Source organism: Neomonachus schauinslandi, chromosome 8 (assembly GCF_002201575.2).
Source record: "Neomonachus schauinslandi chromosome 8, ASM220157v2, whole genome shotgun sequence".
In the NCBI taxonomy this organism is placed as follows: domain Eukaryota; kingdom Metazoa; phylum Chordata; class Mammalia; order Carnivora; family Phocidae; genus Neomonachus; species Neomonachus schauinslandi.
Window position 1 is genome coordinate 105,901,435 of NC_058410.1, and position 26,666 is coordinate 105,928,100.

Below are 26,666 nucleotides of genomic sequence, written 5' to 3' on the forward strand. Positions count from 1 at the left end.
CCCAGGCGCCCCTAATTCAGGTTCTTTAAAAACTAAAAATGGAGGGGTACTTCCTTTCTAGATAAAGAACTCAAAACAGCCAGCCTAAAAGTAAAATACTATGGACATTCCCATTCAAATCAGAAATAAAACGTCTACCATCAGCATTCTTATTTAACACTGTTCTAAACATTTCTGCCAACAAAACATGCAACAAAAATTAAACTACTAGAAGAAACATTATCATTATTCATAGATGATATCAAAGTGTTCCCTAGAAAACCATGTGAAATTACTGAAACAAGTACTAGAATTAAGCAGCTAGATACTAGAAAAATATATAGTCCAATGAGACCACAGAATTATTACCACTCAAATTTTTGCACCTGTCCCCACCAGGACTGCCTCTATCCTGGTTTGAGTCAGTATGGCTGTTTGCCTGATTACCACTTTATGCTCCTCAACTAACCGGCTTCCCTGTCTTCAGCCAGTGAGACATTATGCAGTATGACCACAGGATATTTCTCTAAACCAAATCTAACCATCTCATTCCTTTGCTCAGAATCTTCTCATAGCTTCCCATAATAGAATAAAATCTAAATTTCTTACCAAGGCCTTATAAATATGCCCCTATTCATGTAGGCCTTACTCAAATGCTATTCTTGACATTCCAGCCACATGGTCGTCTTTTCTATTCCTCAAACACTCCAAAGGGGCTTTGTGCTTGTTCTTCACTCTGCTGGTATTGCTCTTCCTTGAGTCCCACAAGAATAGCTCCTTCTAAGATGTTAATCACATCTTATCTTAAAAGTTACCTCCTCAAAGACTCTTCTGATCATCCAGCCTAAAGTAGCCACCCAGTCACTATCTCCCATCACCCTATTTTAATTCCCTCCATAGAATCTAAGTTCATGATCTGATACTTTTCCTGGTATACGGAGTATCTCCTCCTCCTACTGTCATCTCCATGAGAGTTTATCTCCAACACTTAACTAAGTGCCTGGCACATACGAAGAGTCACTCGATAAACACCTGATTTTTTTTTTTTTTTTTTTCTAAGATTTTATTTATTTATTTGAGACAGAGAGAATGAGAGACAGAGAGCATGAGAGGGAGGAGGGTCAGAGGGAGAAGCAGACTCCCTGCCGAGCAGGGAGCCCGATGCGGGACTCGATCCCGGGACTCCAGGATCATGACCTGAGCCGAAGGCAGTCGCTTAACCAACTGAGCCACCCAGGCGCCCGATAAACACCTGATTTTTAATCACCTAAAATTCCCAACAGGCCATAAGCACCACAAAACAGGAGTCACGCCTATTTTACTCATTGTTCTATCTCCACGAGTCTGACACCCGGTATATAGTTAATAAATATCTGATGAATGAATGAATCAATCCTTCCTTACCTCCTTTTAGTCCCTAGGATTCTTAAGATTAGGAAATCTGCCTGGTTAGTCCAACATATTGTTGGTCTATACCAAACTTGTAGCCAATTAATAACTGTCCCAAATAATTTCATGTGAATTATAAAGTCAGGTCTTCCCACTCCTACCCATTCCCCAAATTCTACACTTGTGTAATGAACTTGTTAAGATAAACACCAAGCTTTAATAAAGTTCCAACAGTCTTACTGAAATTAATCTTTAACATGCCTTTATCAAAAAGACAATTACAAGAAAAGAACAGGTCGATAAAAATTAAATCTTTTGAGTCCTAATCCATAACTGTGTGAGTAGCTGGGCAGAGAAGAGACCTTCCCTAAAGTTATACTAAAAAAAAAAAACAAAAAAACTGAGGTGTTAAAATGTTAATCTTGTCAGTGTACTGAGAAATGAGTACTCTATGCTAAAACTAACAAAGCCACAAAAGGACTCCTCTTAAGGAATTAAAATACTGGATCACCATTTTGATTACCCAAGAGTTACTCATTAAATATGACACAGAGTACATACTTGCTGGTTTGTGGGCATTCTAAGTATCTAATTACTTCAAACAAAAGGCTACACTCTCAATTTTTTACATTTTGTTTTTATTCAAGAGTTTACTCACAGGCAGCACTTTAAAATCAGGCTTTTAAAATTAAAGGCCAAAACTAAAAAAATTTTGCAAATATGACACTGCTAAAAGAATGATCATCTTAATAATTTAAACCCTAAAATGTCCTGTGGAGTTAAAGTCTTTATACATAGACTGTGTAAGATTGATATCATTTAAAACAAACAACTGAAAAACCAGATTGTGGGTAAATTTGTCAATGAAGATAATCATCAGTTTCAGCCTTCCAGAGTATGAAAACCAGCAATTAATTCATCTTGTGACAGAATATAAACTATGCTTCAGAATTTGGACTTTAAAGTCTCCTTCTCCAGCAGCAAGTCAGCATATCTATGCTGAAGTTCTTTTTCTCTTTCCTGTTGTCGCTGAACATCTTCTTTTAGACACTTGAAGAGACAAAAATATTGAATAATTATTTCATATGTAAGCACACTGAAAATTAAAAATATCTTATGATACTTTATCATCTTACAAATAGCTGAGCTACGTCATGACTCTTAAGGGCTAGGTATTCCCCCAGAGAAACAAGAAATAGCAATTACTTGTGCTGTAAAACAAGTACTGCAACCATTCTCTGGTCAAATGACTACCATTTGTAAATCTTGTAAAATCTTATAAAATCTCTGCTGCCATCTCAAATAAACAAGCCACTGTCGTCCTATCAATACCCACGAATGCACTTCTATTAAGCCCTGACTGCCCAAGTGTGACTATCATGCACACTTGAGAAATAAACCAAATCTAGCCAAAGGAATTTCATGCTTTAGAATGACCAGCTATACTCCCAGCATCCTAAATTACAAAACAGACACTGGTTTAATGTACGTCAGAGAGCTAGAAGAATGGGATGCAATTAAGCTTCAGGGGGACAAATCACAAGGGTTACTTATTCTATTTCACAGTGTATAGATATACAAACCAGAAAATTAGTAAAGGAAAAGCCACTGTATCCACCATTGGCCTGGTCTATCCATCTACACACAGACAACTCTAGATAAGTCAAAAACTTCAGGCTCTCATTGAAAAAAGCCAGACAGTATCAACTTCAGAGATAGTCTGCACAAGAAAAAGAAAAAACAGGAAAGCCCTGGTAATTCTTTGCAGTTCTCTTTTGAAGCAATGCTGCAAGGCAATAATGTTACCTCTAGCCTCCGGGGAATAGCAGAATCTTCATGTTTCTTGAGTTCTTCAAAAGTGCGTAACTCCAAATGAGCCTGCTCAATTTGGTCCCATAAGTCATTCAACTGTTTCATGAGCCCCATAGCACGAGACTGGTAACCCCCAAGCAAAATTTTCATCTTCTTCTCCATCTTTGCAGCTCTCTTAGCTTCCGTTGTCATGTGACCCCTGTTTATCTGGGGGTTGGGGGAAGATCACATCAGCAGACATGAGAAAAACAGGCTAAATAATGGAACTAAAAAGGCACTATTGGTTCATTTACCTCCTCAAAGCAAAGGTACATTAGAATTCCTTATATTTTAGCTACCATAACACAAAATTTGGCCTAAGAAGGGTTTGTCTTGTACTAGAAGGGTTTCACAGTTTACTCCCACATCATCTGTCTATAACTTCACCCATGATTCAATTTCAAAGCAAGTTTGAATTTCATAGTATAAGAAAAACTAATCTCTGCTTCTGAAAATAACTTCTGCTATCATTAATCTGCACTGATTTGGGGACTGGCAGAGACCCATCTTCACCACTTTTATCCCAAAATGTACTTCTATACAATATGATGACTACAGCTAACACTGCTGTATGATATACAGAAAGCTGTGAAGAAAGTAAATCTCAAGATCATAAGAGGACATTTTTTTCTTTTTTTCTTCTTTCTTCCTTTATATTTTATCTACATGAGATGATGGAGTTAACGGAATCTATCGCGATAATCATTTCACAACACATGTAAATCAAACCATCATCCCGAACGCCTTAAGTTTATACAGTGATGTACAATTATTTCTCAATAAAAGTGGGGAAAATGCACGTCTATATTATACATCCAGTACATTTTTAACAACTGAATAATGTCCAATTAATGCACCATAGTTGTAATCAAAATGTAATCCTCTTAAACTATAAAACTACTGGTTTGTTTTTATAATGTTATAATTCTAAATGTGGCACAAAACCCATAAAGGAAAAAGAATATCACATTTGGCAATGAAAAAAAAATCTTTAGTTTTTGGAAAGTGAAGACACCAGAAAATTGAGAGATGACAGTTTTCCTATTAAATATGTATACTGAGCACAGATGGGCTGCCTCCTCAACTCATTCTAAAAATTAGGGGAAAAGAATTCAAACTCACAAAAGAGGAGGAGGATGACAATTAACAAAAGCAAGATACCAAAAAAATGCTAGAGCTGATGCAGGGCCGAGAAAGCCCCAGGTGAGGGAGTCCAAGGAGAGCTGGCTGAGAAGGAAACAGGTGTGTAATACAGAATCCCATTCACATAACACCTACTCTAGGTGTATATTCTACATCCCACAATATAATCACTTCGTATTTTAAAGTGATCTGCAAATGCATGTTTTCAACATACAACACTTACAATTATGAGGTCAGAGCCACAAGAATAACCATTAAATCTGTGTTACTTTCTTATGTGTGGGTCTGTTCTTTCTTTCCTCCCCCCCTCAACTTTCCTTCCCCTCCCCCCCCCCCTCTCCCACCCCACCTCAACTGATTCCATCAAGTGACTCTGCAACTAAGTAGTTTCAAGATAATGTACACCCAAATAATAATCCATAAAAAGCTAGTAAGCTTTTATTCGTCTGCAATTCATTTGGATAATAAATAATGTCCTTTATAAAGGAGCCATTTTCCTCTAACAGATAACAAAGTAAGTTCCATGGCACCGATGTCTAAGGAAACACTGTGCGGAGTCAGGCAGCACAGCAGAGGGCGCAGCGAGTCACCCTCACCACCTAGCACTGCCACCCCACTGTTCTCAGGTGATGCGAGCTATTTAACCTGTCTTCCTTTCCTCATCAAGAAAATGGCAGTCACTGCTATAAGTTATTATGGAGCTTAAGTAATGTAATAGATGTCAAACCCTTAGCCTCCCAGGGACTAGCACAGAGGAAACAGTTAACAAGTGTCAGGTCTGATTACAATTACCTTATATATACTAAGAGTTCAACCATTTTGCTCTCCCCTCTCTAATGGACCAAGGGACTAATGATGAGGCTTTAAAACCTTAAAATTCCAACTTTAATAAAAAATGACCCAGAATCCTTCCTGGAAATAAAGCAAGGAAAAATAGCTATTCCTTCTTTTAAAAGAGCAGTTTGCCTCTTGAGGACAACCATGGCAAGTAACATGTACTGGAATGTGTCTTCTCCAGCCAGTGGCTTTCAACCCCAGCTCAACTTTAGAATCACCCGCGGAGCTTTTCAAATCTACCAGTGCCAGTGCCCTAAGCCCAGAGACCCTTATTTAAATGGTCTCAGATCTTGGTATTTTTAAAGCCCCCAGATGACTCTACTAGGCAATCAGGATGGAGTTGCTGGATGGAGTTATATTATGATGGAGTTATACTATAATTCAGCATGTTCTAAGATACTCTAATCATATGTGGATTCAAATAAACATTCCAAAACCCTAACATTAACAGCACAGAATTTCAAATTAATACACACAGCACCTTTTTTTTTTTTTTGAGAGAGCGAACAAGCATGAGAGTGGAGGGGGGGGGGGGGGGGGTAGGGAGGGAAAGAGAGAATCTCAAGCAGACTCCCTGCTGAGCACGGAGCCCTACACAGGGCTCAATCTTACCACCCTGAGATCATGACCTGACCCAAAATAAAGAGTTGAATACTTAACCGACCGAGCCACCCAGATGCCCCTATACATAGCACATTTTAAAAATTAGACATACAAATTTTCATTTTCATTGGTTAAGATAATTCAAATAGCTATGCACTGCACTCCATGGATATTCAATTTCCAATTTGATACAAGAACCTAATACTTATGTTCTAAAAGTGTTTAATTAGTCATCAAGACACATTTTGAATGACTGGTACCTCGTATCTGGTGATTACCTCATATGGTTGAGTCATTTATGCTCCCCAAACTATCAAGGATTTTAAAACTTTCAAAGTTGCTAGCTTCCATTTCATGCCAACAATTTTATTTAATTTAGTTCAAGCTTTATATAAAATCTTCTGGCTCAAATACTGTACTAAGATTCCAACCAAATATGGAAATAAATTACCAAAAAATTAAGCGAAGGAAAAAATTTATAGTCAAATAACTACATAAATTTAGTCACGAAAAGTATAAGGAAAAATTAAATGCAGCTTTTAATATTCAATTTAAGCTCAGTTACCTTACGTCTGCCATCTTCTGATCATTAAAATGTGAAGGAAGATTATCTGTACACTTTGTAAAATGTTCAACCTATGCCTGCTCAATGCGCTTTAGGAGGGAAAAATGCTAACCTATAAGGTCTTGGCTTTTTTCTAGCCAAGAAACCTCAAACATGAAATGCACATGCATTCATAGAATAGAACTGCCCTAAATTAGTCCAACTCCCCCACCCCATACTCATACACCACAGAAATATTAAAGTCCAACAGGGTATAAAACCTTATTGTTTAAAATACAAAAAAATCAGGAAAAACCAGACTGTGACTTAACCAAATTCGTATTTCTAAGCCTTTCTAAAAAAATTAAGTATTAGCAATTGCCCTTCCAGAAGGACAACTTATTTTGAACAAAACAATATTGGCTTAAGGAGCTTCGACAGTATGGTTAGAGCTGACTTATAAAAAGTTCTCAAAAAAAAATTTTTTTTTTTCAAATCCTTATCTGCACTTAGAAATGCACTTCAAATTCTTCTTAAAACATCCAACAGAGATAGTAGCAGAGATAGGCGTGGAGATAGGATTAAATACCTTGTAAACTTGTCACCAGACAAATCTACCAGATATGGTTATAATGGAAGCTTAAGCTTTAAATATGTATCAACACAAAATTCACTATTAGAAAACTGTACCTAGGGGCGCCTGGGTGGCTCAGTGGGTTAAGAGTCTGCCTTTGGCTCAGGTCATGATCTCAGGGTCCTGTGACAGAGCCCCGAGTTGAGCTCCCTGCTCTCCCTGCTTCTCCCTCTCCCTGTCGCTACCTCAGCCTGTCTCTCAAATAAATAAAATCTTAAAAAAAAAAGAAAAAAGAGGAAAAGAAAACTGTAACTATGAAAAAATTAGGGCGCCTGGGTGGCTCAGTTGGTTAAGCGACTGCCTTCGGCTCAGGTCATGATCCTCGAGTCTGGGGATCGAGTCCCGCATTGGGCTCCCTGCTCAGCAGGGAGTCTGCTTCTCCCTCTGACCCTCTTCCCTCTCGTGCTCTCTGTCTCTCATTCTCTCTCTCTCAAATAAATAAATAAAAAAAAAAAAAAGGAAAAAAAATTGTTTAAAAAAAAGAAAAAATTAAAGTAGGACAACACTTGATATAATTAAAGCTGACTAAATCTAAAATGAAAAAGTAAAATTCAATCCAAAAGGGGAGATGAATGAGAATGTATCTACATACCAATGTGTGGGGGACACCAAACTGACAAATTTCATGTACCATAACTCAGTCTTATAATACAATGTCTGGAATGTGCTTCAAAATAATGGGAAAGAGAGAATAATATATGAAACAAAAGTGGTTGTGAGTTGATATCCCTAGCTGGATGCTAACATCTGAGGACTCATTAAACTAATCCACGTTAGGGTTTATTTGAAAACTCCCATAATAAAAGGTTCTATAAAATTCAAATTCAGTATCTACTGCAGAGGCTATTTTGTTAAGACTGTACACCACAGGGGCGCCTGGGTGGGTCAGTCGTTAAGCGTCTGCCTTCGGCTCAGGTCATGGTCCTAGGGTCCTGGGATCAAGTCCCACATCGGGCTCCCTGCTCTGCGGGAAGCCTGCTTCTCCCTCTCCCACTCCCCCTGCTTGTGTTCCCTCTCTCGCTGTGTCTCTTTCTGTCAAATAAATAAATACAATCTTTTTAAAAATTAAAAAAAAAGACTGCACACCACAAACCATGAATCAATACAATGAAATATAAGAAACATCAAAATTTACAAGTATGTCAACGATTTCAACACACCAAAATGTATATATGAGATGTTAAATTACAATCCACAATTATGTTAAAATCCATTTATACTAACCAAAATCTGAGCCTTAAGCCTTACTCAATCTCTGTGAAAATCAACCCATGTCTCAAATTTCAGACAGTCATCAAAATTTATAGAATAAAAACTCAGCCACCCTGTTGTTCAAGGTACCAAAGTTACTTCTTGATACCTGAGAGTATCAAACCAAGTTTAATCCAACAGACCTGAAGCGACAGGGAGAGAATTTCCACTCACTAAACCTCGTAATCGCTAGGCACACAGTATTTCATTTAATCTTACAGTATCTCAAACTCTCACTTCCGAGATAAAAACTATTAGCCACCCAAATATTACAGGTAAGGAAATTTGAGGCTCAGAGAGGTTAAGTACTTGCCCTAGGCCACACAGCGACTAAGTGAAGAAACTACAGAATGTGTCCTACTTGAAAGTTCAACACATTAGGCCACACCACTACTAATAAACCGAACATCCTCCTTGCCTCAGCCCCTGAAATGCAAACATGCCTGAAGAAATTCAAGCTGTGGGTCTAAATGGCTTAATGCCATCAGACAGTTCCCTGAAAAACAAGTTATTCTAGACACACATAAACAAGATCTTAATTAATGGATCTGCCCATCATTCTTTCTGAGACATTAGCCTATAAGAATTTTATTTGACACTTGAGAAAAACTTTTACTTTCCCCAGCTTACACTTTTAAATTCCTAATTCTTTTATTCTTAACAAGCTATAAGATCATAAGAAAACAAACATCCCTTAGAAAAATTTTACAGGGAAGAAAAGGTTATTTAACAACTTTTTAAGAAGTTGGGCAGAATATAACGAGTATATAATTACTTGGGGATTTCGCCAAAGCTGTTCTTTGCCACAACTTTATAAATGAGAGCAAGTGATCGGGTTTCTTTTTTTTTTTAATAATATTTGTAATAATATACTATTAAATTAACAAAGTAGTATACGGTGATTCCAATTCAGTTTCTAAACACCTTCCTCCTTTCATCCACACATAGATGCATATGGTAATTTTTTCTATCTTTAGTCATATATATACATACACACACATGTGTATATAAATATATACATACACACATACGCATCCCTCAAAATGTTTAAGGTGATTATGTCTGGATGGCAGGCTTCTTCTCAAATTGTTTTTTAATTTCTTTTTAAATTTTCTACAAAGTACAGGTATTATTTTTAGAAAAACGCCTACAAATGTTATTTTTTAAATGCATAGAAGAGAAACTGTCTAAAAAAGACTGGCCAGAGACCAATGGAAAACTGATGGTCCCCAGGAGATGAATCAGTGGAACCATAAGTGTTTCCTCGGGTCATTACAAAAGGGAGCTGTATGGGACTTATAAAAGTGTAATTGTTACTTTCGAACTCACTAAGTTTGTTAAGGTTACTAAGCTTAAGTAATTCCAAAATAAACACATTATCCTTGGGTCTCCAATACTGTCTTCAGTTAAAGTCTGTTACAGTGAGGTTCAGAAACATTAAGAGCATCCCTCAGTGAAACTCTTGCTTGGGGGCCCAGAATATAACTTTATACCACTGGAAAAACAGGTTTAAGGATACCCAAAATAAATAGAGTTGATGGCAGTTCCACTTCCTAGTCCATCATTTAGCAATATGATCCTATAGTAGTAACGATGTGGTTCAACCACCAAAATGTTTGCAAACAATAAGAGTCCATGAGTGCCTTTCCTTTAATCTCCATACTACTCACTAGCATTCAGTTCTATCAGTGAACCCTCTCCATACTGATGAGCTGCAGGTCTGAGAAAGTGATTACTGCTAGCATCTCCCCGAGTTAGCAACCACCAGGCTGCATTCCCACAAAGCAAGCTAAGAAGTGAGGCAAAACCTTACTAAAAGCCTTTTCAAGAACAATAATGTACCAACAAAGCAATACCAAGAGCACTTTACATCTGCATGAGTTAGGAAATGAAACACATGAAACAAATTCAACTCAATGTTGAGGCATAACAGAAGCTACACAATTGTACCAAGGAGATCTCTGATCCAGCTCTAGAGTTCTTGCTAGAAACAACCAAGAAATCTGTCAGTGCCTTTAAGGGTCAAGGCAAAGAACAGAACTTGAGAAAGGGAGCATTCCAGAGTACTAGAAACTTCTCTCTTGTGCCCCGTGTCACCCCTCCCCACACACACCCACAAGGGAACATAAACTTGCCGAGTGACTACAACACAGAGTCCTCCACCCAGATTTGCCCAACAACTTGATCCCTACCCTAAGCTTTCACTCTTTAAAGTATTAAGGGTGAATTTTTTCCTATGTAAAAATATCTGACTTTATAATGAAAATCACTGAGAAAATATCCATTGTACAGCGAATTTTGCTGAAATACTACCATTCAATAAAGGCAGGGGTCCTCATAAGAGTTCTACAAATACATTGAGAAAGATTTTAAATGTGTTATCTGTGTTAAGTTACTTTATTTCCAAGAAGTCGATGTTACATAATATTTCTTGCCTAAGCTGACTGTGCCAGTAAAATACAGGGAGAAGTATTACTTCTGGACCTAGTTTCCACCTCTAAGGAAAACCTTTCCATTTTTATAGCTAACATGACAAAATCTACTTTTCAGCCAAACTTCCTCAACACAGCAGTTTAGATACTATTTCAAATACTATTAAATTTAATAGCAGGCCTAAATTCAAACTTCTCATTTCACTTTTGCACCTACTGGAAATTATTTCACTCAAAATAATTATGTCTTCAGACGATTTCCTATTTCCACTTAAAGTGGAAACAAATTAGAACACCTCAAATTCTATTTGCACTTCCCAAATACAGTAATGACTCATTTATCTGGCATCATCAGAAAATGAGGCTCTCCACATGAAGCATTTTCCAGATAACTGAAGTCCCCAAGAGCACAGAACCTGTCTGCTTTGTTCCTGCTATATTCCCAGGGGCTAGAACAAGGGCTGGTACGTAGCAGATGCTCCGTAATAGTCACTAAACATACGATTACATCAAGTGCTAAAGCCATTTTATTTTTTACCATCTAATAAAAATTTTCCTGTTTTAGCCATCCCTCTTTAAAAAAAAAAAAAAAGAAAGAAAAAGAAATGACCCTGAACAAAAATTGTTTTTTTTTTTTACATCTGGGACATCACTACAAACAGCAATAACTCTACTCTCCTACCACACACCTACAATGCCCTCAGAAGTTATTAAAATACCGTATTTAAATGGCCTCAACGTGCTATGCTTTCTAACTTCTCCTTTTCTGATATTAGCTATCACTTGTGTTTGCTGCTGCTGCACATATATCTGGCAAGGTTCTGAAATTAATTCTGCCTCCAAAACAGAATAAAACACATGAACTTGGTTACAATTCTGAAGTCTTAATCCCACTTACTTCTGACCTGTGACTACATTCTGATTCTATGCATTTAAGAGACTCCTTACACCACCCACCACATTCTACATAAAATCTGAGATGGTTCTATTAGTTTTAAATGAGTATCTTATGGGTTTTCATTTAAGTTCTATGTTGCAAATACTAATCATGAGTAATGGCTCAAAGACCAGCTCCACTATAATCCTCGGGGCATATTTTTTAATCCACTTAGGAGACACCAACCACGACAAAGCTGGATTTCATCTTGCTTGATACACTGTGATAGGACCATAATTTAGATTCACTGTTCCAAAGTTCATGACAGCAAAAATCAAACACACTGGCAGCCATGGTGTACTGTGCTTGCACAGAAAGGCACATCTCCCTGAACCTAAGAGTGGAAAGAATAATTTAAGTATGGCATTTAGTTTATATAATATGACTGGAGTTCCTTCCCCACAACAAACTTTGAATAATGTTTATAATTTAGCAATCAACTGAAATGATGAAAGAATTACCACAATTGAAATAAAATATTTATGTATTTCAAACCAGTAGAATTGTATCTTCAAAAACTAAAATAAGCTAACAAACCTAGTTCTGAATTAGGGATGGATACAAATAAAATGGGGGATTTGTTTACTTGGGTTTTTGAGTCTCTTTTCTTCTTTTTAAAGATTTAACAAACTTTCATTTGAAATAAGTGTAGTTTACTAAATTAAAGGATTTGATTACATATTCTTTAAAAGTAACTAGCTGGGTAAACAATAAAGTAAGTTATCCAGAAGTCAAGAAAAGAAAAATTACTTCAGACTGTTTTATGAATATTCTTCCAAAATCACCAATCCTTCAACAAAAATAGTTCAACGGAAGATTTCAGTTCCTGGTACTGAACTGAACAAAGAGAACCACATGTTTTTAATGGTTGCTCATAAATGACCCAAATAAATCTCCAAAAGAACAGCAGTGGTTCTTTCTGTATTTTTCCCTTCAAAACTCACAAGACCAATTCAACATAAAAATAAAAATTACTGTACTTTATGGCACCACTCACTTTGTGACACATTTATTTGCTGTCATGAAAGTTAGTGCCTCAACAAAGTAAATGAGATTTAGGGAAAAACTTTTTTTATATCTTAAAGAGCACAAAATGTCCTTACCACTTGAAATAGAAAAAGTTTACCCACCTCAAATGAGAAGCTTTTCAAACTAAGTGAGAGACCAAAGTATTTATATATCAATGTTGCAAGGAAGCTTTCCAAATAGCTTTCTAATCAATTATGATGTGACCTTAGATCAGGATTACACTGCTAACTACCACTTATAAATAAGAAACGAAGCCTACACAACAGAAAATAGAACTTAAAATGTGACCACTGATGTTCTCCTTTCCCTGACTTTAAATCGTGAATTAAAACACAGCACAACAGCACACCCTGCTGGAAGTTAGAGTAACAGCAACTGGATTGTAAAGATTTCACCCAAATATGAGAATTACTTCCAAAACAAACTACATTCCCACTAAATGATAATAGAGGCCCACAGGTGTTAACCATCAGGTGCCTATATATGTGATCTTAAAGGTAAAATTAAGACTTAGAATAATTTCATATTCAAAGAATGCTTTTTCATCTGCGTTGGTGGTATAGTGGTGAGCATAGCTGCCTTCCAAAGAATGCTTTTTCCTGTTCATTTCACTAAGCCCCACACAGCACCAATCACCCCAAGTAATATTACCATTTTTTATTTTAACCCTAAATAAAAATATTTTCCAATCTGCTTTCTGTAAAAAGAAATTGGTAATCACATAAGAGGAAATTGAGGCCATTTCTGCATGTGATTGCCTGTAGCACCCCTTGCTCCCCCATCCCATCCTGGCCTCAGAAACATCCCTGAAGACAACCATTAAGAATCCACAAGGCAACCTAGTGGTGGATGAACCACAATTTACATGCCATTGGCAAAATGCCTACACAGATTCTGGAATTCAAAACACACAGACTATATTAGGAAACCATATGCCATGAAACTCCCATCCACTACATTTCAACATTTTCCTCAGATGTGAAAAAAATCACAGAAGCCATTGTCTAATCCAGCTCGGTGCTCTCTCTGTAACAAACTCAAAGGAATCAGGATGAACGGAAAGGAACCAAAGTTTCATAAATGTGCTCTGTTGGCTATAGGGAAAAAAGCTTCTTGGTACCACTGAGCTCTCTCTTATTCTAGCATTGATGTACATTGTTTTGAGTGACTAGTGTTAACTTCTTGTCTCTTGCTCCCACATTTAAAAGGTTCTGTTTGACTTGTGATCAATCTGGAGGGCACCTTTATCATAAAGTCCAGCAATTCTGAAAACCAATAAAAAGTCAAAGAAGATCAAACACTTCAGTGTAGTTTTCCCTCAAGAACTGCAAAAGCAAGGGGCACCTGGCTGGCTCAGTCAGAAGAGCATGCGACTCTTAATCTCAGGGTCGTGAGTTCTAGCTCCACACTGAGTGTAGAGATTACTAAAACAAATAAATAGACTTTAAAAAAAAAAAAAAAAAAAGAACTGCAAAAGCAATAATCACCTCAGACCTCAGGTCTACCTTTCTGAAATTACCTCCAGTTGTATTATTTGGTTCATTATTTCAATCAAGGTACACTTTAAATTAGAATTTTAAAAGGATACCAACCTCAAGCCTCTTTTCAAGTGACTCAATCCTGTCCTTTTTGCTAGCTAGGTTTGCCCGTGTGTAGCGGCTCTGCCCAGGAAGATACAAAACTTGACTGTAGCATTCTTCCCACACCTGGTTATAAGCTTCACTTGAGAGTTCTCCGTGGCTCATACCTTGTTTGACCACTTCCATCTCCTGTACCAGAACGTCCTGGGCCTGTGTACAGTAATAATTTCAGTAAGTTTGGGTACTACAATAACTTGCCATCAAGAGAGAGCTTTTTTAAAAAACTAGTTTTTCCTCTCTTTGGTAAAGGCAATGAGTTTTGGTTGACTGGTTGCTTTTTGGGAAGGGAGGAACAATAAATACCTAAGCAAAATGAATTAAAAAGCCAGTAAGATGGTACAGACTGATCTGAAAAGTCAAGTGTCCATGTATCCCCAATAATATAAACATCCTTTGCCTTCACTTATTGTAATTGTAGCCACCATTTCTTGGATATCTACTGTATGCTGGAAACATGTAAAGGTTTCACCTACATTATCTCCAAGCACCACAACCACCTTACAAAGTAGTTGGTATTAACCTCATCTTAAAGGTGATAGAACAGGCTCAGAGAGATTAAGCAACTTGCTCAAAAACACATCTCTAGGAAAGGCAAGGCAGGATCATGCCCAAGCCAAATGGTACCTATGCTTGGCTGTGCTCCTCCTACCCTGCCAATCCCACCCTACACTTCAGGGTTCACAGGACTGTGAAAGGGAACTAGGCGTTTCTTCTGGTACATGCCTTTTTCTCATCTGATGAAATGCCCCTGACACTGCCAAAGAATGAGATGGGGGCACAGATCAAAAAATAATGAATCACAGACCAGCTTTTACTACTAAAGAAAGTTTAAAATGAGAGAATGAGGGGGATAGAGCTGGACAGGCCACAAATCATAGCTTTACCATTTAAGGAGCTGTCTGAACTTGCTTAACATCTCTGAGCCCATTTCTCATCTGTAAAATGAGGATAATACCTACCTGACATGTTTGTTATTAGGATTAAGTGATACAATATACATACAGAGCCTAGCCCAACATCAGACACAATGACTCCATGACCATACCACATGAACTTTTTCCAGCCCTTTGCTTCACGGCTCAAAACTGACAACTATTTTTTTGTGCCTTAAAGAAACCTTTCAATCATTCTAGTACATCAGAAAATAAGACAGACCAAAATATATAAAATCAAATACAAAAAACTTAAAACAATGGAAAATCATGTCTATAGGAGATAAAGACTAGATACTTTAAAACAGTATCTCTGAGGGGAAATAATGAAAACAAATCATTGGGGCGCCTGGGTGGCTCAGTTGGCTAAGTGACTGCCTTCGGCTCAGGTCATGATCCTGGAGTCCTGGGATCGAGTCCCGCATCGGGCTCCCTGCTCGGCAGGGAGTCTGCTTCTCCCTCTGACCCTCCTCCTTCTCATGCTCTCTGTCTCTCATTCTCTCTCTCTCAAATAAATAAATAAAAAATCTTTAAAAAAAAAAAAAAAAACCATTAACATCCTTAATGAAAATCTGACACTTCATAAGACAAATGGTATTTCACTCCCAAACTGTACATAATAAAAATTTACAAATTCAGCTCTTGTAATTATTAGAAGAGAGTATGACTAAGTTATCTTAAATTCTCCATAAAGAATCTGCTAAGTAAACAGCTGCTTCAAATTCTTTTTGGAACACAGAGGAATATAAATACACACATAAAATATAAAAGAATATTCAAACTACTCTTTAACGTGAATAATCCCAAAGCACTAACTACAATTATTATTTTCAAAAACTTTATTAGAACCTACCCCCTACAGAACCTTCTATTAGGCAACAACAGATCACAGTGTGATCCTTATTTCAGGTTTCCATACATATAAGTAAATTCCTAAATCCCAGCTTCCCCTATTTTCACTCTAAAAAGAAGAGACTGTTCAAGTATGGAGTTCAGAGTGTAATTCTCAACCTCAGTCCACTGATTAAACATGCTTGCCACAAGCACAGGCCCTCGACAAGATGTCAGTTTCCGGGCGCCTGGGTGGCTCAGTTGGTTGGGTGACTGCCTTCGGCTCAGGTCATGATCCTGGAGTCCCGGGATTGAGTCCCGCATCGGGCTCCCGGCTCAGCAGGGAGCCTGCTTCTCCCTCTGACCCTCCTCCCTCTCATGCTCTCTGTCTCTCATTCTCTCTGTCTCAAATAAATAAAATCTTTTAAAAAAATTAAAAAAAATAAAAAGATGTCAGTTTCCCATTGCACTTACTAAAAAAGAGTAATTCAGAGTTACTCAGAAATCCGGGGCAAACTGTTTCAATATAAATCTAAACCTCCTTCCTTTCTCATTTTCCAAAAATCCTTTAATAAACACGTTATTACTTTTGCAACAAGGAAAACGGAAAGTAAGAAAAAGGCAGAGGGAAAGCACAGGAGAGAAGATAGAAAAAAGATATTTTAGGGGTTTTCTCCCAAGTATGCAATAGCGCATACCAATCAACAGGTCTGTCATTGCCCCTCGGGGCTAAGGTCTACAGAAAAAAAGAGTAAAGCTAATGACCGCTTCCAACCTCGGTACCAACTGTATTTCCTCATACCATGGAACAGATTTCTATTCACAATCACAGCTGTTTGCTCTGTCAAAGCAGAAATAATCAAATGCATATGGAGGAAGAGGCAGGACAGACTTTATGCAAGAAAATGTTTCTGTATTTACTTATCCAAAAGGATAGTGGGAAATCCTGTGAGGGGAATAAATTCAGTAAACAGTATTTCCTTTTTCTGACTAGGTGAAAGAAACATTTCGAATATATGCTTGCTTCTTATTAATCTAAATAAATGAGGTTTAAGTATTAAAGGTATTCAATTCTAATCAGAAGTAGCAGAGTTAAACACAGGAAATGGCAAATCGCAACTGTCCATCAGACATACACCCATGAAACAAAAACACCTTGCCACCTAAGCCACTGATCACCTGAAGCAGCTCTATCACGGAAGGGGAAGAGGGCAGGTCAAGTATGTCTCCTTCCTAACACTTACTGTGAACGTTTACCTCCTAATCACCTAATTCATTTGTTTATAAATATCAGCATGAGAAAATAAGCTCATGTTCATCCATGATACACAGTACTTAATAAATACTTTTAATAGAGACCAAAACATTCCTTTTGAATCCTACCTTTTTCAGCTCTTCTTTGGAAAATTTTTCATAAGGATTATGTTCCAGATAGGCAATGTGTTCTGAATTATTAGTACCAAATCCTACAGTTTTTCCTTTTTTATTTCCAGATGGTTCATAAGGGTGATGTAGAAGGTCATAATGAAGCATTGTGATCATTTCTTTTTTGATGAGTTCTTCACTTTTTTGTAAATCTGTTAGAGGTGGTTCTACATTTAGGGGCCTTAGAATAGTTTCATTTACCTAAAATTTTAAAATAAGTACAATTACCAAACATATCACTGCAATACTGATGCTATTACTTGTTCTAGCATGAATTAAGTAGCGGTTTTACATTTTCAAAAGAAACTCTTTCTTTCCCTCTAAAGTCTTATTTGTACAGTGAAACATTTCAGCGATTAAATCTGGGAACTGCTTTACTATATTACAGAAAGTAGATAAAATTATGTTTTACAGACTTTATGAATGATATAAAAACATCAATCATATAAGAAGAAACTTAAAACTTCCTAAGCCAGAAATTCTAACACTTACTTCTGATGGTCTTGGCAGATCTTTCTGGACAGCTTTGTGCATTCGTTTCATTTCCTTTACACGCTCTGCCTCTCGTATAGCCTTAAAAAATTATTGTTATACCCGTTACTACAGCTATGCAGTATTTGCCACATTTCAATAAAGTTGAAAACACTTCCGTCTATAAGAACATGTATGCTCAAGAGCTAATGCTGTAGAAATCTGTGTAGGCTTGTAGAAAGACAATATAAGGCAACAGAAATCAGTCTATTCATTCTCTCATTACAATACAAACTAAGAACTGCCAATAGCTACTAGAGCATTCTCCAAGTTTACATGGCTCCATCCATCAGATAGTCATTCTTTTGTTTAAATTGGAATCCTAATAAAAATCCTAGAAAAGAGCACAGGCAGTAATGTCCCTGACATCAGCTGTAGCAACATTTTTCTAGATATGCCTCCTGAGGCAAGGGAAATAAAAGCAAAAATAAACTATGGGAATTACATCAAAATTAAAAGGTTCTGCACACTGAAGGAAATGATCAACAAAACTAAAAGGCAACCTACTGAATGGGAGAAGATATTTGCAAATGACATATCCAATAAAGGGTTAATATCCAAAATATAAAGAACTTACACAACTGAACACCAAAAAACAAATGGTTCAATTAAAACATGAGCAGAAGGGGAAAAAAAAAGGGCAGAAGACGTGAACAGACACTTCTCCAAGATGATGTCCAGATGGCTAATGGGACACATGAAAAGATGCTCAACATCTCTCATCATCAGGGCAATGCAAATCAAAACTACAATGAGATAGGGGCACCTAGCTGGCTCAGTCGGTGGAGCATCTGACTCTTCGCTCTCAGGGTTGTGAGTTCAAGCCCCACACTGGGTGTGGAGCCTGCTTAAAAAAATTTCTTAAAAAGCTACAATGAGATATCACCTCACACCTGTCAGAATGGCTAAAATCAAAAACACAAGAAACAACAAGTGTTGGCAAGGATGTGGAGAAAAAGGAACCTTCCTGTACTGTTAGCAGGAATGCAAACTGGTGCTGCCACTCTGGAAAACAGTATGGGAAGTTCCTCAAAAAGTTAAAAATAGAACTGCCCTACGATCCAGCCATCATACTACTGGGCATTTACACACACACAAAACCCCTAATTCTAAGGGATACATGCACCCTTATATTTAGAGCAGCATTATTTACAAAAGCCAAATTATGGAAGCAGCCCAAGTGTCCATGGATAGCTGAATGGATAAAGATGTGGTGTATGTAGGTTGGTGTGGATATACATATGTGTGTCTGTGTGTGTGTGTGCGCACGTGTGTGTGTATGGATAGAGAAGACATAATACATACCCACACACACTACAATGGAGTATTATTCAGCCTTTAGCCATAAAAAAGAATGAAATCTTGCCATTTGCAACAACATGGATGGAACTAGAGTATAATGCTAAGTGAAATGTATAATGCTAAGCGCAATTAGTCAATCAGAGAAAGGCAAATACGGTATGATTTCACTTATATAGAATTTAAGAAATAAAACCAGCAAGAGGAAAAAAGAGACAAACCAAGAAACAGACTTTTTTTTTTTTTTTTAAGATTTTATTTACTTATTTGGGCGCCTGGGTGGCTCAGTCATTAAGCGTCTGCCTTCAGCTCAGGTCATGATCCCAGGGTCCTGGGATCGAGTCCCACATCAGGCTCCCTGCCCAGCAGGAAGCCTGTTTCTCCCTCTCCCACTCCCCCTGTTTGTGTTCCTGCTCTCGCTATCTCTGTCTCTATCTTTAAAAAAAAAAAAAAGATTTTATTTACTTATTTGACAGAGAGAGACAGCGCGAGAGGGAACACAAGCAGGGGGAGTGGGAGAGGGAGAAGCAGGCTTCCCACAGAGCAGGGAGCCCGATGTAGGGCTGGATCCCAGTACCCTGGGATCATGACCTGAGCCCAAGGCAGACGCTTAACGACTGAGCCACCGAGGCGCCAGGAAACAGACTCTTAACTACAGAGAACAAACTGATGGTTACCAGAAGGGAGGTGGGTGGAGGAAGGGTGAAATAGGTGATGGGGATTAAGGAGGGCACTTGTCATGATGAGCACTGGGTGAAGTATGGAAGTGTTGAATCACGACACTGTACACCTGAAACTAATATTACACTGTATGTTAACTATATTGGAATTAAAATAAAATTTAAAAGTTAAAATAAGTAAATTGGAATCCTAAACTTATTCATCCTGCAATACAACCCTCACTTCCACCCTGAAAGTTACTGATTTTTAATTTAAAAAGCCAGCCAATGAATGTGTTGTTTCCTGATTCTTAAATCATGAATAATGTGAGTTAACACATTAGAATTTCACAGCATTTCTAAGAGTAAATGTAGGGCAAAGTAACTAAGAGAACTAAACACAAAAAGTATTATCCTGTATTACCCACCAAAAAGCACACACTCGTGTGATTTCTAAAATATATTTGTATTGATGCTATTCACACTTCTAAAAGCTATTCACATTTAGAAATTCTAAAATCATCCTGAAATGGACTGCAGCAAGAATTCCTAAAAGGGGTCACATGACCTCAGTGTGAGATCAAGATTCACCCCTTTCCAAATATGAAAGCTGGGGAAGATAATTAACCTGAGCTTATTTCCTTACCTCAAAAATGAAGTACCTATCCTATTTACATCACCAGGTTGGTAAGTGCAAATGAACAAGTAACTAACTATAAGATTATCAATACAAGATGTTACTAATATTATTCAGACACACTCTAAATTTCCCTCCCCCCGCCCCGCTTGCACACTCACTCTCTAAATAAAAAATTAAAATCTTTAAAAAATATAAAATAGGGGCACCTGGGTGGCTCAGTCATTAAGCGTCTGCCTTTGGCTCAGGTCATGATCCCAGTGTCCTGGGATCAAGCCCTACATCGGGCTCCCTGCTCCACAGGAAGCATGCTTCTCCCTCTCCCACCCTCCCCCTGCTTCTGTTCCCTCTCTCACTGTTGTCTCTCTCTGTCAAATAAATAAATAAAATCTTTAAAGAAATAAATAAAAATAGAAGACTATGTGTATACACATATACATACATATATACACATTTTAAGAACGCCTATCAAGACAGTCTCAGTATACCATTAATTACATGACTTTGTATTATTAATGATGGTAAGTAATTTACTTTAGGGCAATCTTTTTAAATACTGAAAAAACTTTTTTTTTTTTTTAAGTAGGGATCTTGACAAATTTAATGACCATTCTTTATTCTTCCAGCCTACTGACACACTCAGCAACTTCTCATTTCCCCTCTAGCACAATTACCTACCTGCTTTCGTGCATCCACATCAGCAGCATCTTCAATATAAGTATCATCTATTTCACGGTCTTCCAGCTCCTTCTCAGCATTTTCTGGCAGAACAATTTCAAAGTCATTCTTAGGGGCAGGAAGGCCCAACAACCCTAAACGGAGATGTTCACGAGATTCTCTTTCCTGTAGAAAAAAATTGGTCCTTCTCAATTCAAAGACATTAAGAATTCAACCAATATTCTTTAAGAGTTTCTAAAAAATAATTAGTCTATATTAATTCTAGAAAAATGATCCCTAACTTCAGAGCTGAGACAAGTTTTTTGCTTGATTTCTATCTCACGTTCTTCTCTAAATTATTATCAAAAACGCTGATCTGTGATCAATACAATTACTCTGGGATATTCTAATACAACGTTTGGGAATTACCTCTGTAGGGGCAGAAAAATCCTTTAGGATTTCCATTTATGGAAAACATTTCTGACATTGAAATTTAACAGCAAATGAAAAGAACAAGTTCAAAAGTCAACTTGTCCTTGGACTAATAAAACCTAATCTGAAAAGATGCTTGAATTTTTGTGTTTATTTTTAATAGAAATTATCACAGGGCACCTGGCTGGCTCAGTCAGTACAGCATGCAACTCCTGAGCATGCAACTCTTGATCTCGGGGTCGTGAGTTCAAACCCCATGTTGGGCACAGAGTTTACTTAAAAACAAATGGAAGGAAGGGGTGGGGGGAGAGGAAGGGAGGGAGGGAAAGAGGAAGGGAGGAAGGGAGGGAGGAATTACTAGATCATATGATGGCCAAAGAAAACAGTCTACATTTCCCAAAAGAAACTGCCTGGTACCCAAAGTTTTCGCCAGTACATCCCTGGCTTACCTTTCCAGTCTCATTCCCCATAGCTCCATTACATGTATGGTAGGTGTGAGGACCCGATGAGCTGCTATGTCCAAAACATGCTCCATGCTTACTCATATCGTGGCCTCCATCTGAGATAGACCCCAATCTCCTTCTGAGCATACCTCCTCAGCGAAGGCTTTCCAAGTGCCCACCCAACAAATGTGATTATTTCTTTCTTTGGCCACCCTAAGTATATTGGTTTTACTCCGAGAGCTTATTCTGTTCTTATATTTTTCAGACTTGGTTTAGTACACCAATCTCTCCAGAGTATAAATTTCCTTAAGACAAAGGACATCTTTACTCAACCTTAGATCCTTTCAAGTCTCCAGATCAGCACTTTGCACATATTACATTCTTCACTGGTTTAGTTGTCATATGGCCATTCACAATTGACATTAGTTGATATCAATTTGGGCATCAAAAAAATTCTAAACTAACCAAATCTATACATGAAGTTAGAATTAATTTGTAAAGTAAAAATAGGCCAATATCGTTGGAGCTCATTTAAAAAAAAATCTCACAATGATTTTCTGTGACATCATATAATAAGATCCAATAGTGACATAATAAAGGCAGTAACAAGGGTAGAAATAAAACTGTGGCTTTTATAATTAGCTGTCTATATCAGCTTGCAAAATATACAAAGGAAAACTTCACTAAAATAAGCAATAAACATCAACTTAACTTTGAGATCTAGGCTATTCTAAAAGTATAGAGCAAACAGAGGAATCAAGGCTCAAAACCTAATTTATGAGGTATTCCAAACTCAAATTTTATTTTACAGAAATAGAAAAAAAAAGTATCATTCAAGAAAGTAAACTAATTAGTAAATGATAAAGAATAAAATCATATGAGATACAAGGACCATTACTATCAGCATAATCAATATTCACAAACATATTAAGAATAAGTAGGCTTATGAGACCAAAAAGGTTCTCCTTCTCAAGTCCTCCAATCATTCTTTTCTGGCATCTGCAGGTGTATAGTATCTTAAGGTGCATGCAATATGCACCAACAAAGGGAAATATTTTAATACGGCACCCAGGAGACAGCGCAGTTTTTTTAAAAAAGAGTATTAAAAGGGAATTGACATGTACCATCTGCTTCACGTAAGAGGGGTCACTGTAGTCTGCCATTCCATCCTCAGGATTAATGTTTAACTTGTCTCGAAGAGGAGTTCTACCTGGGGTGGAGTTAATAACTGGTTTGGGAGTTGTCCCACTGCGGGGAGTCAACCCTTCAGATCCATGAGAAGGAGTCCTAGAAAGACAGAAATTCCAATTAATAAAAGTACCAATTTTATCTGGATCATGCTTTCAAATGTTTTTCACATAAACTATTTTATGTGAAAATAATTTTCACAATATTTTATGTGAAAGCATAAAAGAAACAAACAAAGATACAGAAATTCTGTCTCCCTACCTGGTTTTAAGTTAGCTCTCTAGGTTAAAATACAGGTTTAGTTCAAGTACCTTAGTACTTACACATAATATTTTCACTTTAATTACTTAAGTTATTACATTTGACATTTTCTTGCCTTGCTAAACTAGGCCCACCAAACATTATTTCAACCTTTCCTTGACGTACTGCAGGGTGGCTAAGAACATGGAGGTCAGCCACCATGCTCAAAAACCCCCAGGAAACTCTTTTTGAGTTCAGTTCAGTGTCTTCATCTTATCAGTTGCCCCTCACCACCAGGGTCTGTTGGCTAGAGCACCACTATCATGGGTGTGCATGACAGCTCCTCCCTTTACATTTTGTTTGGAAACTGAACACCAGGCCTATATATAGTGAGTGAGGGCAGAGACTCTCTTAGGAATAAAGTCCACAGACCCCACAACTTATATTTTAATTGATCAAAGCCTTCCATTGTTGTTGCTGCTTATTCCCTATATCTTGGCTCTGTTGCAAATAAGTGGTGCTGCCAGACAGGTGTTCCCAAAGGTGAGGTGAGGTGTTATCATTAAGACATGGTCCCTATCCCCAAGGAGCTTACAATCTAGTTGCGACAAGACATACACAGGAAAAAGAGGGATTAGGCTCTCCTACAAGCCTGGCAAAAGTACTAAATATTATTTAAGGATTTGGCTGCCAATGCTTCTTGATCCTGCTGTCAGGTACAGTTCCACCAGTGTGAGATGCTTCCCATACTAAACAACTAGAAGGACTCACGCTAATACTGAAAATTAGAAGTAAAGCCCAAAGATTTCCAACCTTAGAAGCTCAAATTTCATTTTAATATGAATTTCCTCTACAGCATTTTTATCTTAAAAATTCTTAAAAGTGGTAACTTAAAACAAAAAAAATTGTAAACAAAGACTGAACTCTGACCTCTAGTTAATGATATGCACAAGACAGTGTTAGAAGTGAAGGGACAGAAACCTACAACTTACTTTGAAATGCATTAAAAAATCAGATGGACTGACAGAAAGATATATGATAAAGCAAATACAGTAAGATATTAACAACTGTAGAATCTAGGTGATAAGTGATATAAATGTTTGTTTTCCCATTCTTTTAACCATTTAATTGAATGTTAGAAATTTTCAAAATAAAATGCTGGGAGAAAAGCAATGGTAATACACAGATAAAGGACTACAATTTTTATAAAATTCAACAAATGATCATTAACAGTGGACTGATTTGTTCTTTTAAATCAGATAAAATGTATTCAGAAACAAGGTGACAGCATCAGAAACTCTGAAAAAAAAAAAAGAAAGCTCCATTTGGTTTTAACCAATTCCTAGATATTATTATGTTATTTACTACTACGAGTGAGAAGAAATCAAAAAGGCAAGTTAAACACTTATTTCCATTCTCTATCAACATTACTAAAGCAAACATGTCCAATCCTTGAATTTGAGTTTTCCTAAAACAGGAAAGATCTATTTATTCACAATACCTGAATGGGGTAGAAAGAACTGTGTTTGGAGTCTGTACAACCTGCCGCTGTGGAGTCACACCTGAGAAGTCACTCTCGTGCAAAGGGGTATTAAGTCCACCTTTTAATGGAGTGTCCACATTGGTCAGGGCCATGAGGTTCTGAGCTTCCTGATAAACAAGAAGGTAAAGAAATGTGTTTTATTTTTTATTTTTTTTAAAGATTTTATTTATTTATTTGACAGAGACAGAGATAGCGAGAGCAGGAACACAAGCAGTGGGAGTGGGAGAGGGAGAAGCAGGCTTCCCCTGGAGGAGGGAGCCCGATGTGGGACTCGATCCCAGGACCCTGGGATCATGACCTGAGCCGAAGGCAGATGCTTAATGACTGAGCCACCCAGGCACCCAAGAAATGTGTTTTAACAGTTCAGCCAGGATAGCAGAATCCTCTCTTCTGGTCCTACGATGTAAATCTCAAAGGAGACAGAATTCTTATACGTCTTCTTAATGAACACCAAGAGAGAAAATGAACTGTGGGCCATGGCAGAATTCAATACTTCCGTTCCTCTGTCAGCCTAACACAGCATGTCAGAGGTTTTGGAATGAAGTTTAAATGTTAAGAAATGTTTTGAAATGAAATTATTATGACCCAAAATCTTCTATAACCTGTGCCAAATCTCTTTACAATCATAAAGAACAAAGAACTCAAATTTCCCAACGTGAGCCTAGGCTAAATGTCAGAACACCCAGTTGTTTTTTTGTTTTTTGTTTTTCTGAGAGAGAGAGAGAGAGAGAGAGAGCACGAGCATGCACACACACATGAGCAGGGGAGAGGGTAAGGGCAAAGGGAGAGAGAAAGAATCTTCAGCAGGCTCCACACTCCACACGGAGCCCAACACATGGCTCAACCTCACGACTCTGAGATTATAACCTGAGCCAAAAATCAAGAGTCAGACGCTTAACTGACTGAGCCACCCAGGCGCCCCCAGAACACCCAGATTTTAGTCTGGCTTTATCACTAACTCTATTCAGTCTTCATTAGCCCCTGAGTCTCAGTTTTTTCTACTGAGAAGTTAAGATACCACTAACTCGTCTATCCATTTCCTGAGAAAATTCATGAGAGCAGGTTCCTTTCTGAAATCTTGCTGTTCTCTTTAGGTAGGTCTGACAACGCTCTCTTTAGCGCCTCTACCACAACTCTACACTCACTACTATGACTGCACCCACAATCTCCTCATCCCCAACTCCAGCCCTGTGAGAGACTACATTTTTCAAGATAGTCATAGCCGTCTCTCTCATCTCATGTGCTCTTCTTAGGATCCAACCTTGATTACGCCTCCCATCAAGAGGTGGAGGTCTATGTCCCCTCCTTTTGAATCCAGGTAGCCTCGTGAATTACCTGTAACTAACAAAATGCAGCAAAGTGACACTGCTTGACTTCCAAGGCAGGGTAAGCAAAAACACACCTTTCCACCACGCTCACTACAACATCCCCATTGGAGCCTGGAGACACCATGGGAGAAGTTCAACTGTTCTGAGGCCACATGCTGAAAGAAAGCCCAAGCCATAGAGAGGCCACAAGCAGATGTACTCCCCATTCCCAGGTAAGGACCTAACCCACAGCCAGCATCAACTACCAGACAT

The 26,666-nt window shown here is 37.8% G+C and overlaps 1 protein-coding gene across 3 annotated transcripts in view; it reads right to left on the reverse strand.

Annotated features, from left to right (window-relative positions):
* Nucleotides 1-1,997: 1,997 nt before the first annotated feature.
* Nucleotides 1,998-26,666, reverse strand: part of CDC5L (cell division cycle 5 like) — a 48,345-nt gene continuing 23,676 nt past the window's right edge. For 2 of the 3 annotated variants that reach the window (XM_021692138.2, XM_044917705.1), the window contains exons 9-16: nt 25,045-25,193; nt 23,240-23,402; nt 21,262-21,426; nt 17,950-18,030; nt 17,416-17,658; nt 14,222-14,419; nt 3,175-3,387; nt 1,998-2,418 (exon numbers count right to left, since the gene is read on the reverse strand). In XM_021692138.2, coding sequence (XP_021547813.1) covers nt 2,314-2,418; nt 3,175-3,387; nt 14,222-14,419; nt 17,416-17,658; nt 17,950-18,030; nt 21,262-21,426; nt 23,240-23,402; nt 25,045-25,193 — 1,317 coding nt within the window. In that variant the 3' untranslated portion in view covers nt 1,998-2,313. The remainder of the gene's footprint in view (nt 2,419-3,174; nt 3,388-14,221; nt 14,420-17,415; nt 17,659-17,949; nt 18,031-21,261; nt 21,427-23,239; nt 23,403-25,044; nt 25,194-26,666) is intronic. The other variant, XM_021692139.2, reaches the window with a different exon arrangement.